Genomic DNA, 14,016 nt, shown 5'->3' with positions numbered 1-14,016 from the left:
GAAATGTTGACAATGTATTTATGTTGTTTTATTTTAGTGCAAGCTTAAATAAAATGGTCATGTTACAACATTTAAATGAAAATAAATACACATAAACGCAAAAGCACTTACAACAAGGTACTTGTTATTGCTATTCTTTTTTCATCTTCTCGAGCCCAATTTCTAGACTGTTTGGTTTCGTGAAATCCAGCTATCGGCTCTAAATGCAAAAAGTCCTTTTTTCCTTTCAAGGACAGATTCCTTAGTCTAATTCCAGAGAATCAAAGAAATCAGAAATCTGCTAGATTACACACTTCTGAGTCTGATACCAACCTAGGAGCTCATATTTCTCATTGCACTAAAACTTGCTGGCTTCTACTTTGAGGGACTAAGGTGCAGTTGCTCTGAGCAGCTAATAATAGCATGGTGGTATGGCAAAGAGTTTAGTTCCCTAATGTTGCTTCCCAACTCATTCCAGCCCAGTGTTGTCATATAAGGGCATGGCAGGAAGCCCATGGCTTGATTTTCACATCTATCCTGGAGGCCAGGCCAGGCAACCATTGGCTGTGAGCTGAAGGGCTAATCTAGGCCAGCTGCAAACGTCACTCACATAAGCCCTAACTGGAAACAGTATTCTACCCCTGAGTTCTCCTTGTGTGCTGTCTGCCTTTCCTGATTGCCTGTCTTTGGGATCTCCACTGAGAATTCTGGGTGCAGGCAGCAGGGCTCTTATCATGGCTTCCTGGAAAGTCTGTATGCTTGGCCTTCTTCTGGTCCTGCTCTGTTCATTCCAGCTTCCTAGAACACAGGGTCAGCAACACAATCACCACAGCGATGTAGAATACCATGGAAATGAACATCATCATCCCAAAGAGCATCACCATGACGCACACCATTATCAACATACCAAAGATGATGGTGCTGATGATGGCCATGCTCACCATCATGCTGCTCAGTATGCTGGACATTACCAAGGAAGTCATAATTCTCAACATGATGATGATGATGATAATGAAGAGGAACACCATCATCCTCATAGTACAGATCATCACATTGACCATCACCACCATGATGATAGTAATGATGATGATGATGATAATGACAGCCAGAGTAAGCACCATCATGATAAACATCATGGAAATCAACATGATGGTGATGATGATGACCATTATCATCAGGGACATCATGAAGACCACCATCACCATCACAGTGACAAAGAGAGACACCATCATGAAGACCATCAGCATCAAGAAGACAATAATGATGAAGATGATGCTGAACACCAGCACCACTATCATCATCAAATGCATGATGATGATGATGATGATGATAAAGATGATGATGACAGTCAGTCACATCATGACTATCACAGCCACCACCACCACCACCATAAAGATGATGACAGTGATGACAATAATGATAATGAAGATCAACATCACAATTATAGACATCATGGAGATCATGACAATGATGATGATGATGACAATGATGATGACGACGACGATGATGATGATGACAATGATGACGATGACAACAATGATGATGTTCGTCATCATCAACGCCATCACCAAAAGCATGCTGCTGCTAATGATGATGATAAGCATCACCATCCCCATGAAGAAGTAGAAAAAGAAGAAGAAGAAGAAGAAGAAGAAGAAGAAGAAGAAGAAGAAGAAGAAGAAGAAGAAGAAGAAGAAGAAAGCAATGATAGTAACGAAGATGAGGATGATGAAGATACAGCTCACAAATCCACTCACAAAAGTGGTCATCATCACCATAGGAAACATGATGATGAAGAAGAGTCTGATGAAGTACCTCCAAAGGAGAAGGATAAGCATAAGTATGAACGACACAGACAAAAGCGTCATAAACATGAGATCCATGAAAAAGCCAAAAAGCACCATGGAGAGGAAAAAGGTGAGAAATGTGTGAATATTGTGGGGAGGTGTATGATTGACGTGTGGTTTTTCTTAGGGAAAAACTGAAGGGAAATCTTATCTAACCTGGTCTCCAGCCATCAGAGAAAAAGTGATTTGATATCTACATCTGGAGGACAGCTGGTTGGGGAAAAATGTATTGGGAAAAGCAGATATGATGAGGAAAGTCAGCAATACATGCTTCAGTTGCCATCATAGCCTCCATTAATATTTCAGAGAACCTGAAAATTTTGTTTTCCCTGACCTATGTTTCTCAATGAAGCAATCCAATCTCCAAGACCCTATTCCAGCTTTCACCACTTGACAGCCCAAGTGTATAGGACTAGAGCACCCTTAAAAGAATAATAAAATATCAAAGTTGAAAGGGACTTTGGAGGTATTCTAGTCCAACCCCATGCTTAAACAGGATGTCCCATACCATTCCAGACCAGTGGCTGTCCAGTCTCTTCTTAAAAGCCTCCAATGATGGAGCACCCCAACATCTGAAGGCAACTCTTTTCACTGGTTAATTGTTCTCATTGTTAGAAAATTTCTCCTTAGTTCTGCTTCTCTCCTTGATTACGTTTCCATCCATTGTTTCTAGTCTTGTGTTCTGGTGCTTTGGAAGATAAGTTGATTCCTTCTTCTTTAAGGCAGCCCCTCAAATACTGGAGCACTGCCATCATGTCTATAATTGCTATAATTATAGCAATTATAGACATGCTATAATTGAATTAAAATTGAATTGATTTATAGCATTGAATTATAGCACAGCTATAATTCAAAGATCATGCAATCTGTAAATAATAGAAACTAGATCTACTACCCTGCTCTGGTAAGGTGAGGTAAATAACCTAATGCTTTTATTCTTGGCTCTCAGCCTCTTTCCAAATCAAATGAACTTTATACTTTCTTCAGAAAACTCAAAAATTCAACCATCTCCTGTTCAGTCCCTACTCTATGGGCCTCGTTTCCTACTCGATTTATAGTCACTCTCTAGAACTATCCTACCAAAAAATAAAAAAAATCAGAGATCAACCATAATGGAGTTGTCTCTGTGTCTTTCTTTTCATTTGAAGATGAGGATGAGGATGAGGATGAAGAGGAAGAGGAAGAAGGTGAAGACAATGAGTATGAAGCAGGTTCTGTTTGCCACTACTGTGCCTTCTGCAAGGTAATGCAGGAAAACCTTTGCATGTGATTTTGATAGGTTATTATTCCCAGTTAGGAACCTAATACAAATTGCTGACCTCTAATGCTCCCATTAATATGGGCTACGGTGAGAGCTGGTAAAACTTTTTATTCAGCAAATTTTGAAAGATCACTGGTTCTTTATTCCTATTCTAATACTAAAGTGATATGGCTTTTCATTCCCCCTTGAAGTATAGTTTCCTTCTCATCCCCTTTTAATTTGGGAGCATTACGTAACACACCCTTCACAAGGATACCTTTTTGCCTCTGTCTTTCCACCAATACATTGGGGACTATACTGTGGCATGAATTCTCCTCCCTTACGCTCCTTATTTCTGGTTAGGTCTTTGCACAAATGAAGCAGTATATAAGTCTATTTCATTTGCTTCTTACCATTAAAGCTGGTCTGCTCCTGATCTGAACATTCTGGTTCAGAGACAGTAATTTGGCGGGTGGGGGGGGGATCAAGGAATGTGGTATGTGTAGCTTGTCCTTCCCTTGCTATACACACTTTGTTTCTGCTTATATAGTGCACATATATGAAGTACATGAGCTCAGAATCCTCTCTGAAAAAAATAATGAAATACTTTTAGTGCTTTTTTTCTAAAAAAAAAACAAAAAAAAAAAAACATAGAACCCGCCTTGCCTATCCTACAAGGTTCCATCCAAAAAAGGTGTCGGAACTCCATTCTGGGCGTTCTATGACAAAAAAAGCCCTGGTTTTACATGTCTATGTATGTCTGTATACACATGCATATACACTCTTAACATTTTCTGATAATTTCCCCTGGTCACAGATTTACTGTCCATACTTCCTAAGATTGTTAAACTGCTGCAACCCCAGCAAATTAACTTGTTTCTTTTTTCCCCCCTCTTAGCTTCAGATTTATTTTAGAAAGTTACTGAAAATCTTTGGTATATATTGATGCTATTTAAAAGTGTATTAAATAGCCTTGCCTGGAAAAGAACAGAAAAGAAACTTGAAAAAATCCTTCAGTTTAAGATTGTTTTATTCAAATTATGTATTATTTTTTTACTTATATTATTTACTAAAAGATTACATATGAGTATATGCGTGCATATGTGTATGGATATAAATATATTGATTAGGTAAAGAGATGGAAATTCTGGTAGATGGTAGATAATAGATTCAGTAGAGAGAGAGAGAAAAAGAGAGAGGAACAGACAGACAGACACCTTGGGCTATATATTGGGCTGGATTTGATGAAGAAAAGATTATTCAGCATGCATGTGGCTGAGCATGTCAGCACCTCTTTAAATCAGATATGAAACCAAGAAAAGATGCAGCTTCCTTAAGGCATTGCCAATGGATGCAACATGATCATTGCAGGCCTTTAATATATACCTGCAATTTGGATATCTATTGAATATGGCTTTTAAAGATATTTCTATTTTGTTAGTATACATATGCGCTAAAATACTAGCATATCTAAATTTAGATTATTTATTTGTATGTGTGTATATACACATTTACAAATATACAATATAATAGTGAACTGCTGGTCCCAAGCCCTGCTCCTCAACAAATGCTTATACTGCTGAAGTTCAAACAGTGTATCAGTAAGTGTCTATTCTGAAACCTAAATTTTTCTATTATTATGGTTATGTTATTGATGTTATATGCTTTGGCTTTATGTTATTTACTGTAAACTGCTCAGAGTCTTGGCAAATGAAGGAGTATATAAGCTGAAATAATTAATACATAAATACTACTGCCCTCCTATGGAGTAGAATATGCAGGCTGCCACAATGAAGTGGTGGTGGTGGGGTCAACCTATTTTCCAAAGCACCAAGAAGGCAAGACAAAAAGCAATGAATGGAAACTGAAAAAAAGAGAGAAGCAATGTAGAACTAAGGAGAAATTTCCTGACAGTAACAGCAGTCTATCAATGGAATAACTTGCCTTCAGAAATAGTGGGTGCTCCAATATTGGAGGCTTTTAAGAAGAGACTGTCTAAATTGGTATAGGACAGTGATGGCGAACTTTTTAGAGACCAAGTGCCCAAATGGCAATTCAAAACCCACTTATTTATCACTGGGTGCTGGGTGGACATGGCCCACTGGGTGGGTGTGGCTACCATGGTCACGGCAGACTGGGTGAGCGTGGCTAGGGTGGGCATGGCCACCTCAATGTTGCTCGTGGGAAAGGATGCCTGTGGGGGCAGAGCAGGGTTGGGGGAGAGCCAGGGCATTTCTGGTGGATGGGGTGGTGGGCAGGAGATTCATCCTATGGGGTGAGACGAGGAGAGGCAGGGAGGGGGTGCCAATTACTGTGGGGCAAGGCAATGTGAGGCAGGGGCCGGGGCACCTGCTGCCTGACACCATCAGCCTCCACACACAGAGGCCGATGAGAGCATGGTGGCCGACAGTGTCCATCAGCAGACATACCCTGCTGGCTGTCCTGCACATGGCAAACTGGGCATGGAGCCCCATCAGCGGGGGGAGACAGCCCCGGGATGGCTGGAAGGAAGCCCTTGCCCGGCCTTGGCCCCATCTGCTTCATGGCACTGATGAGGGCTGCTGCTGCTGCTGCTGCTGCTGCTGCTCCAACTGGCCAACCATGCAGGGAAGTAGGAGGAGGTGGAGGGGCAGCTAGGTGTCTGGAGACACCTCAGCTGCTTGATGAGGCAGCGGATCTCGCATATCGATCCCCCTCCACCTCCTCCTCTTCCCTGCATGGTTGGCCAGTTGGAGCAGTAGCAACAGCTGCCCCCGTCAGAGCTATTGAGCAGACAAGGCCCAGGCTGGGCAAGGGCTTCCTTCCGGCCTTCCCAGGGCCATCTCTGCCTGCGCCAGTGAGGCTCTGTAGCCAGTTCGCCATGATGCAGGACAGCTGGCAGACTGTGGCTACTGATGGACACCATTGCCCCCCATGCACTCACTGGTCACTGTGTGCGGGAGCCGATGGTGTCTGGCAGCAGATCTGGAAGCAAAGCTGTGCCACCCATCCTTGTGCTGGCGGGGGTGGCGGTAGCGGGGGAAGGTGGGATCTGGCGTGCACCCACTCTTCGCTGCTGCCACCCCACATCATCCCCCATGCGCCTTCGGGATGTGTGTGCAGAATGATGTGGGGTGGCAGCAGTGAGGGGTGGGCATGTACCACTGCTGGTCTTCCCCTGCTGCTGCCCTACCAGCGTGTGTATGGGCAGCACAGCTTCGCTTCCAGATCTGCTGCCAGCTGGGCCTGGCGATACAGGGATCATCACTGCCACCTCCTACCCAGCCCCCGTGTTGCCCAGGCACCCCTTCCCCATGAGGCTGGTCAGCGATATGCAAGATCACTGCCTCGTTGGGCTGCTGAGGCAGGGCTGGCTGCAGCCAGCAAGCAGCTGAGGTGGCTCCAGATACCTGGACACCCCTCCTCCTCCTCTGCTTCCCTGCCTGGTTGGCCAGTTGAGGGGCTCGGAGCAGCAGAAGCAGCAGCAGCCGCCTCCATCAGAGCCACCGTGTGAACAGGGCCTGTTCCAGGTGAGCGCTCCCTTCTGCAACCGGGAGCTCCTGCCCCCACCCCAGCTGACCCCCCCCCAAGTAACCCACCCTGACCAAGACAGAGGGAAGGCGAGGCAGAGAACTGGTTGTTAAATAATTTGAAACCCACCACTGGTCATTTCCAAAGGCCGCTCACTCACTCTCCTGACAAAACTTGCTCCTTTTATAGGTTCCCCTCTCCCGGCCCGGCTCTCACAGCTGTTCCTGGACTCTGCATGCATGGAGAGGGGGAGGGGAACAGCCCGGTCCTGCGTCCCTGTCTGGGGCAATGGCGCACGTACCCATAGAGAGGGCTCTGAATGCCACCTCTGGCACACGTGCCATAGGTTCGCCACCACTGGTATAGGATCACCTACTTGAGCAGAGGGTTGGATTAGAAGACCTCCAAAGTCCCTCCCAACTCTGTTATTTAGTTATTTTGAGCATTCCTCCACCCATTTTCTTTCCAATTCATTTTCCAGGAGTAATAGAGAGTTCTCTATTATCTTTGCTGGGTTTGGGATGATCTTTGCAAACATTTCAACATCTTATTTCCCCTCAGCTAAGTATCCTACCTCTTTTCCTCCTCCCCCTTTCTGTCTTTTTTCAGCATTGTGGGGAGTGTGACAAGTGCCCTTGTAAAGATGGGGACAGCAGTGACTACTGCATGAGCTGCAAGGTTGGTATTTCAGTTTCTCTGCCTCCGTCATTTCTTCTTTTTCTTCTCCTGCAAGGCTTAGTAGTCTGGCTTCATGAATGTTCAGTAATCTTATCATATCTGTTTTCTTCACGCAGAATTGTCATTTCTGCTACATTTGTCCTGTCTGCGAGACAGCCTGTGCACCAGGTGAGCAGTAGGTTATTTTTTTGTTTGTTTAATGGACAGGATGTCAAATCCAGTCAGGGAGTAAGGTAAACCTGAGTTCAAATCTTGACTGGTTCAGTTGAGCTGCCATCTCTCAAGTCATTAAGAAGAAACAGGAGGGAACACTTCCTACCCCAGACATCTCCGTAACTGAATTCACATATCACATTAAACCATACATTTTATTTTGCTTAGCATCTTGCTTGATTGCAGCCATTGTAGTTTCTAAATGATGGCTAATAGTTGTCTGTTATGCAAACTCATTCAGCTGTGGTTTTTTCAATGAACTACAGTAAATAAAACACAGTTTGGTGTGATGTATGAACCCAGCCTATGTATGCTTTTTGGAGACAAGATGATGCAAACTAACAATCAATCTCCTTATCTTCCTTGTTCTAAAAACATGAACCTCTCATTTGTTCTATTTTATGCAGGAAGTATCATAGATGAATTATCTGGAGCCTTATTTCAGTAAGTGAGAACCTTCCTCCTTCCTTAGTAGCACAAAGTCCTTTTCTCTCCTCAGATCTGATTTTGCAGTTTCTGTTTTGCTGATTTTTAACAAGCTTTCCATATCAACCTTGGCAACTTTAAGACTTGTGGACTTCAACTCCCAGAATTCCTCAGCCAGCTTTGCTGGCTGAGGAATTCTGGGAGTTGAAGTCCACAAGTCTTTTAGTTGCCAAGGTTGAGAACCCCTGATTTAGAACTTGGGTCAGCCATGAGTATGATAACTAATGTTCCTTTACCTAAGTGTTGCTCTGATGATTTCTAGGAGGAGGAACAGGAGGCAAATCATTGCTATATTATAATAAAATCACGTGAAATTATAGTAATAATGCAGTTGCCAAATTACTACCATCAAGAACAAAATAATCTTTTTTTCCCTTTTGCAGGACAATCGCTAACATATTTGAGCAGCAGGAACACTGAAGCGCCCTCTGCCGGATAAGCCAAAATTAGGAGAGATGATGACACTGATTTAGAGCCAAACTGTAAACAAGAGCAAATATGTGGCTGTTCTTTTCAGCACTGTTTTCCTCTTCCTCATCTTTGCAAAAAGCTTAAGGTTGCTTTTGTCTTTGAAGGAAAAAAGCAAAAAAAGGTGGTAGCAAAGCAACTTAAGATTTGATACCAAGTGAGCAAGAAAAGGAGAGCTGTAACAAACCATCTACATCATTCATTTGTTTGCTCCCAAAATCTACCTTTTGAAATTGCTTTTGATTAAAATAATAATAAAAAAAACCTCCTACTGTGATGAAGACTCATAGAACTGTTGTCTTGTTGAGCATTTGGGCTTTTATTTGGGCAGGGAAATTGTCCTATGCAAGACAGGGCATGTTAAGTGAGATGAAATTTTAAAAAAGACATTTCACCTTGAGTTAAGGAATACTTATTGTCTATTGTATTTCCTTAGCTATTAAATGTCTGAGAACCTCGTCATCCTTGCAGCTTACTCCTGAGCAATAGGTCAACTACTTGTGCTGTAGTCATTTCCCCTCACACATGACCTCCAGATTCGTTGTGGCAACTCCAATGTCAGCTACAAGAAGAATCAAACCTGCCATCTCTGGAAAGTACCAGATAGAGGAAGTTAGTCTTAGTAAATGAGCCAGAATAGGAGATGACCCATGCTAGTGTGAATTTGCAGCAATGTTTGTTCCTGAATTGTAACTAAGTTCAGTGAAAAATATCCTGTCAGACACTCTATGAAAATTGTATCTATTTGAATTGAATCTAAGTGTGTTCATTTTTACAGTACTTAGCATATCATTCTGCCAATCGGGTCCCCAGTGTCTCATCTGTGATAATTCTTTTGGCATAGGAACAGTTTCACTTGAAGCAGCCTTCATCAAAAATTATAGAACTACCTAAGCCAGCTTTCTACTCTGCACAACCATTTAAATATTTTATTTATTATTTATTATTTTACAACAGTTTCTTTGCTACCTATTAGCAATGATTCTAAGCAGCTTACCTAAAACCCACACCCTACTAATCTCTCCTTTCCCAACTCTTTCTGGTCTACCAGTTCTTTGGAAAACTACTATTTTCATGGCTTTCTAGAATAACAAAAGGCAAAACTGAAAACATAAAACTATATTGTACCAAGTATGATTTCTGTGCCTAAGAAACTCTGAACATTTGTAGTCTTTATGAAAATACCAAAGAATTTGACACAGACAGCCATTTCCTCATACAGCAGCTTTCATAACCTGAGATCTTCCCAACATACTGGCACTACGACATCATGTAGAGAAGGTTGTTATATATTAAGTCCTAGCACAATTTTTTTTCTGGAATGCCATCACAACTAAACTGGCTATAATGACTTTCAGGAGCTAGGTTTCTAGTGCCACCACTTTCAAGATACCAGGTGCATTTCTTCTTGTATAACTGTACAAAGAAAAGGCAGGAGTTGGAAAAGATGTTGCTATTTAAGCCACCATTAGTATTCTGTGCTTCAGGCAAAGTCATGCACAGTAAAAATGCTGACCCAGAAGTAACCTTTTTTTTTTGTAGGCATAGCCATAGGCTATATACCCTATTCTACAAATTTATTTTTTTAATTAAAGTATTGTATTCAGTCTTCTTAACTAAGTGCTAATAAGTTATTTTACAGCCATTTTATAAGCCATTTTTGCTTATATATTACTTAGCATCCCTCACTTGACAAGTAGTACAAATGATGTATTATCTTTTCTCTTACTGCATTATACCATTTTTCTGCACCTGATGCCTTTCTTTATTCAAAGGTAAAAGACCCACCTCTTTTATGTCTGGCCATTGCACTGAATCTCAGGAAGCCAAAATTGGATACCTTAAACCAGTGGTTCTCAACCTTTTTAATGCCGCGACCCCCAACCGGTTGTAAGTCGAGGACTACTCAACCAGTTGTAAGTCGAGGACTACTCAACTGGTGCAGCACCATTTGCAGAATGGGACTTTTGGCGGGCTCAGCAGGGCAGAGACAGCTGGACAATTCCAATTTGCTTTTGAAAGCCAATAGAATTAGACTCTATTCAAGAGAGTCTATTCTATTGGCTTTCCAAAGCCAATAGAATAAAAGGGAGTAGCACAGCTAAGGAAAAGGGGGGAAAAAATGGCGGACTGCATTATTTGGCGACCCACGTGAAATGGTCGTTCGACCCCAAATGGGTTCCCGACCCACAGGTTGAGAACCACTGCCTTAAACCAAATAGGGAACTCTAGCTGAAGATTGGATCCCATAGATTCAGAGTGAGGATAAATCTCAACTTGGCTGACGGTAATTAATGATTTGTCTCACTTGTTCAGATGTGAATTAAATTTTTGAACAAGAAACACAAGAAAGAGTTTGATCAGGGGGTATTGATAGAATCTACTACTTCAAGAAGTAAACAGTGTGAACAGAATCTGAAAATCAATGTACTAGGTAGATTCCAAGCTAAAATCTGAGCTTTCTTGTGACCTCAGATTTTGAGACTCACCTGCTTTGATTCAAATAAAAGTAATCTTCTCTCTCCACTCAAATGATGAATGCATTTCTCCAGACTTTTTAAACAATTTATAGCCTTCACTTTGTCTAGTTTTCATGAAGAATAAACTTTAAAATTTGCTTCTAAACTTGCTGTGTGTTTTCTCTAAAGCCTTCACTTTGATGAAGTAGTCTTAAAGGATTTGATCATCCTAGAAACTCAACACTTTAGGGAATTGGGCAAGTAAGGGGCATATTTTTTTTCCTCATTAATTGGAGGAAGCCTTTGGGATGCCATGAAGAATAGGGCAATGTCATGTTTCTGTGCCTTTCTTCCTTGATTAGCTCTTCCTTGGATCCTCTGTACTGCATAAGGAAAAGAAAAGCCACCCCTTATCCTTTAAAATGCTATTGGCAACTTTAAAATGAGTATTGACTATTAAGTGCATTCTTGGCTAAAATAAATCTGCTTCCAATGCAGGTTTCTACAGTTAGTACACTAATTTGACACTGGGTGAGGACTTCTATATCTAGGCAGATCCTGATAACCATTGGATGGCAGCAAATACTGCAGATTTCTTTTTGTAGCCTATGTCTAATATATCTACAACAGATTATGCTGCGGATGCTACCAAGCTACCAGAATACACAATCTGGGCACTAATGCAGATCTATGATCTGATGGGGGCAGATGCGGAGATACTAATAGGAAAGCTAACACAATGCCCATCCTTATTATGAAAGGAGAAATGTATTTATAGAAAGAGAATTATAGAGTTGTAAAGACCAAAGGGGGAACTGATTATGGGGAGGAAGGGGCTTAAACATATCAGTGTCCAATGATAATAGAACCCAACTCTGGACTTCCAGTGGATCTGCGCGCGCGATGACGGCTACTTTGCAGCCGTCCTCCTGGGAAAGTGTTAGAACCGCTATGAACAGCAGACATCAGCTGTTCGGCGGTTCAAAATCTTCCTCCCGGACAAAGGGAGGGAGAAGAGTATCATCTGAATAGTGGTAGAGCCTCTTATGCACCCCCAAGATTTTCTTTTGGGGGGTGAAAAGAGTGCTCCCATGGAGTTCAGATTGTCTCTGCTTCCCAGCTGTTTTTGTCTCTAGGGACAAAACAAGCCGCTGCAACCACCTCCTTGATTAAAGTGACCTGGTGAGTTTTTTTAAAAAAAGCGGACAGAGCTGAATAGAGGATTTTGTTTTTTCTGATCTTATTTTGGATTCTAAATTTAAAGACTTATTTTTATTTCCTCTTTTTGTTTTTTTCTTTTGTTGAAAGGGAAAGTAAAATGGCGATCGGCAAGTTTTTTGGTGTTTTTTTTTTAAATGATTGGAATGGAATGGAACGGATTTGATTATTTATAATGATTTTTTGGTGTTGGGTTTGGATTTTAGGAGGATTATTTTCCCTTTCTGTTTAACCTTTTTTTTATTTTTTGAAGGATTTTTTTTTGTTCTTTAAAAAAAAGAATGGATTGGATTTTTTCTATTTAATTATTCTTTTTCCTTTTCCTTCTTTTTCTTAACTTTTTTTTCTTATTATAATGATCTCCTTTTGAAGGAGTTTTTGATTTTTTGGAGTTAATCTCCCTTTTTGGAGTTAATCTCTCTTTTTTTCTGCTTAACTTTTCTTTCCCTCCCCCCCTTTTTTTGGGGGGGGGCAATTTTTAAGAAGGAGTAAAGATTTTTTAAGATGGCTCCAAAGCGTCCAGTAATTCCCACAGCTCCTAAGGTGGTTTCTTCTTCGGTGATATCATCAGTGCAACAATCTAAATTAACAGCTTCACCCTCTTCTTTGGCACAGTTATTAACGGTAAAGGATTTGCAAGACATAATGGGAAATGCTATATCTCAAATTAGGGGAGAAGTGAAAGAGATTTTAGTGGAAAATAATAGGATTCTGAGGCAAGATATAGTTTCGGCTTTAAAAGGAGTGCCTCTGTTCTTGAAAAGTTGAACTTTCGTGTAGAAGAGGTAGCAGAGAAAGTGGAGTTGTTGGAGGGAAAATTTGAAGGCATGGAAAAAGAGATGGAAAATTTTCAAGATGAGATTCTTATGCTTCAATATAGAGAAATGGAATATGCTTTAAGAATTAGAGGCTTGCGAGAGTCTTTGCAAGGAGATCTGAGAGAGATGGTTGCAAATGACTTTGCTGTGATTCTGGATAGAGAAAAAGAGGAAATATTTAGTGCAATTGAAAAAACATTTAGAGTTAACTCTGCGGTGGCAAAGCAAAGAAATCTGCCAAGAGATGTGGTCATTTATTTTGGAAAAAGATCCTTGCGCAATGAAATTATACAAGCTTTTTACAATAAGAGGTTTCAGATTGCTTCACAAGACGTTATAATTTTAAAGGGGATCCCATCTAAAATTTTAAGAAGAAGAAAGGAGTTTGCTTTTTTAGCAGATGAACTTAAAAAGAGGCAAATGTTGTTCAGATGGGATATCCCGACTGGAATGGTGAATTATCTGGGGACACGTTATAGACTTAATACTGTTTTCAAAGCAAAAGAGTTTTACACTTCGGTCCTGGGGGTATCGTTTCGGAAGAGAAGAAGGTAGAATTGCAGTCTGAAGAGCCTATATTGATGAAAATTGGGAAATTTCAGACTGAGGGGCCTCAACAAGTTGAGATGAAGGAGCAGAGGATAACTCGTGTATTACATAAACGCAAAGAAAAGGAGCAACAGAAGAAGGTTAAGGAAGCCTCACAAGTACTTGTTTCCGAGTCTGCGGGAGAAGCAAGACCTATAAACTTTTGGGAGCAATCTTTAAGGGCAGAATTCCAAGCACTTCTCTTGAGGTTTTTGGATAAGAGAGATTGATAAAGAATGTACAGATTGTTTTCAGGTTATTAGATTACAGTTCACTGTGGATGGAATTGGTTATTGGTAAAGAGGAGAGAAAGATTATGGAGATCGAATGAAAACTTTAGATAATAAGTTTAAGTTTAGTAATTTAAGGGGTATTCAAAAGAGTATCTTGTTTTAATGGTATAACTATTGTTTACATGTTTTTGTGTTTGATGATAAAGAAAGGGAGAGATTAGATTTTATATAATATAAGTATGATATTATGGAGATTGAATGAAAATTTTAGATAGGTAG

General features: G+C 41.0%; 1 protein-coding gene across 1 annotated transcript; it reads left to right on the top strand.

Moving 5' to 3' along the window:
• The first annotated feature begins 593 nt into the window (after positions 1-593).
• HRC (histidine rich calcium binding protein) lies at positions 594-8,710 on the top strand. Its single transcript, XM_039360240.1, has 6 exons — positions 594-1,896; positions 2,975-3,069; positions 7,186-7,254; positions 7,371-7,422; positions 7,875-7,911; positions 8,337-8,710. Exons 1-6 carry the CDS (start codon positions 714-716, stop codon positions 8,371-8,373), a joined length of 1,473 nt encoding a protein of 490 aa, XP_039216174.1. The 5' UTR covers positions 594-713; the 3' UTR covers positions 8,374-8,710.
• Positions 8,711-14,016: the final 5,306 nt, after the last annotated feature.

The sequence above is a fragment of the Crotalus tigris genome, unplaced genomic scaffold, assembly GCF_016545835.1.
Source record: "Crotalus tigris isolate CLP2741 ecotype Arizona unplaced genomic scaffold, ASM1654583v1 scf7180000019161.1078591, whole genome shotgun sequence".
Classification (NCBI taxonomy): Eukaryota; Metazoa; Chordata; class Lepidosauria; order Squamata; family Viperidae; genus Crotalus; species Crotalus tigris.
The sequence above is the reverse complement of the archived record's forward strand: the minus strand, read 5'-3'. Positions and strand labels throughout refer to the sequence as shown.

What these genes read in the sequence shown, in the direction of transcription:
- HRC (XM_039360240.1), top strand. Translation starts at nt 714, where the DNA reads ATGGCTTCCTGGAAAGTCTGTATGCTTGGCCTTCTTCTGGTCCTGCTC. An exon ending in GCACCATGGAGAGGAAAAAG is followed by an intron (nt 1,897 to 2,974) that starts GTGAGAAATGTG and finishes TTTCATTTGAAG; the next exon opens with ATGAGGATGAGGATGAGGAT. An exon ending in ACTACTGCATGAGCTGCAAG is followed by an intron (nt 7,255 to 7,370) that starts GTTGGTATTTCA and finishes TTCTTCACGCAG; the next exon opens with AATTGTCATTTCTGCTACAT.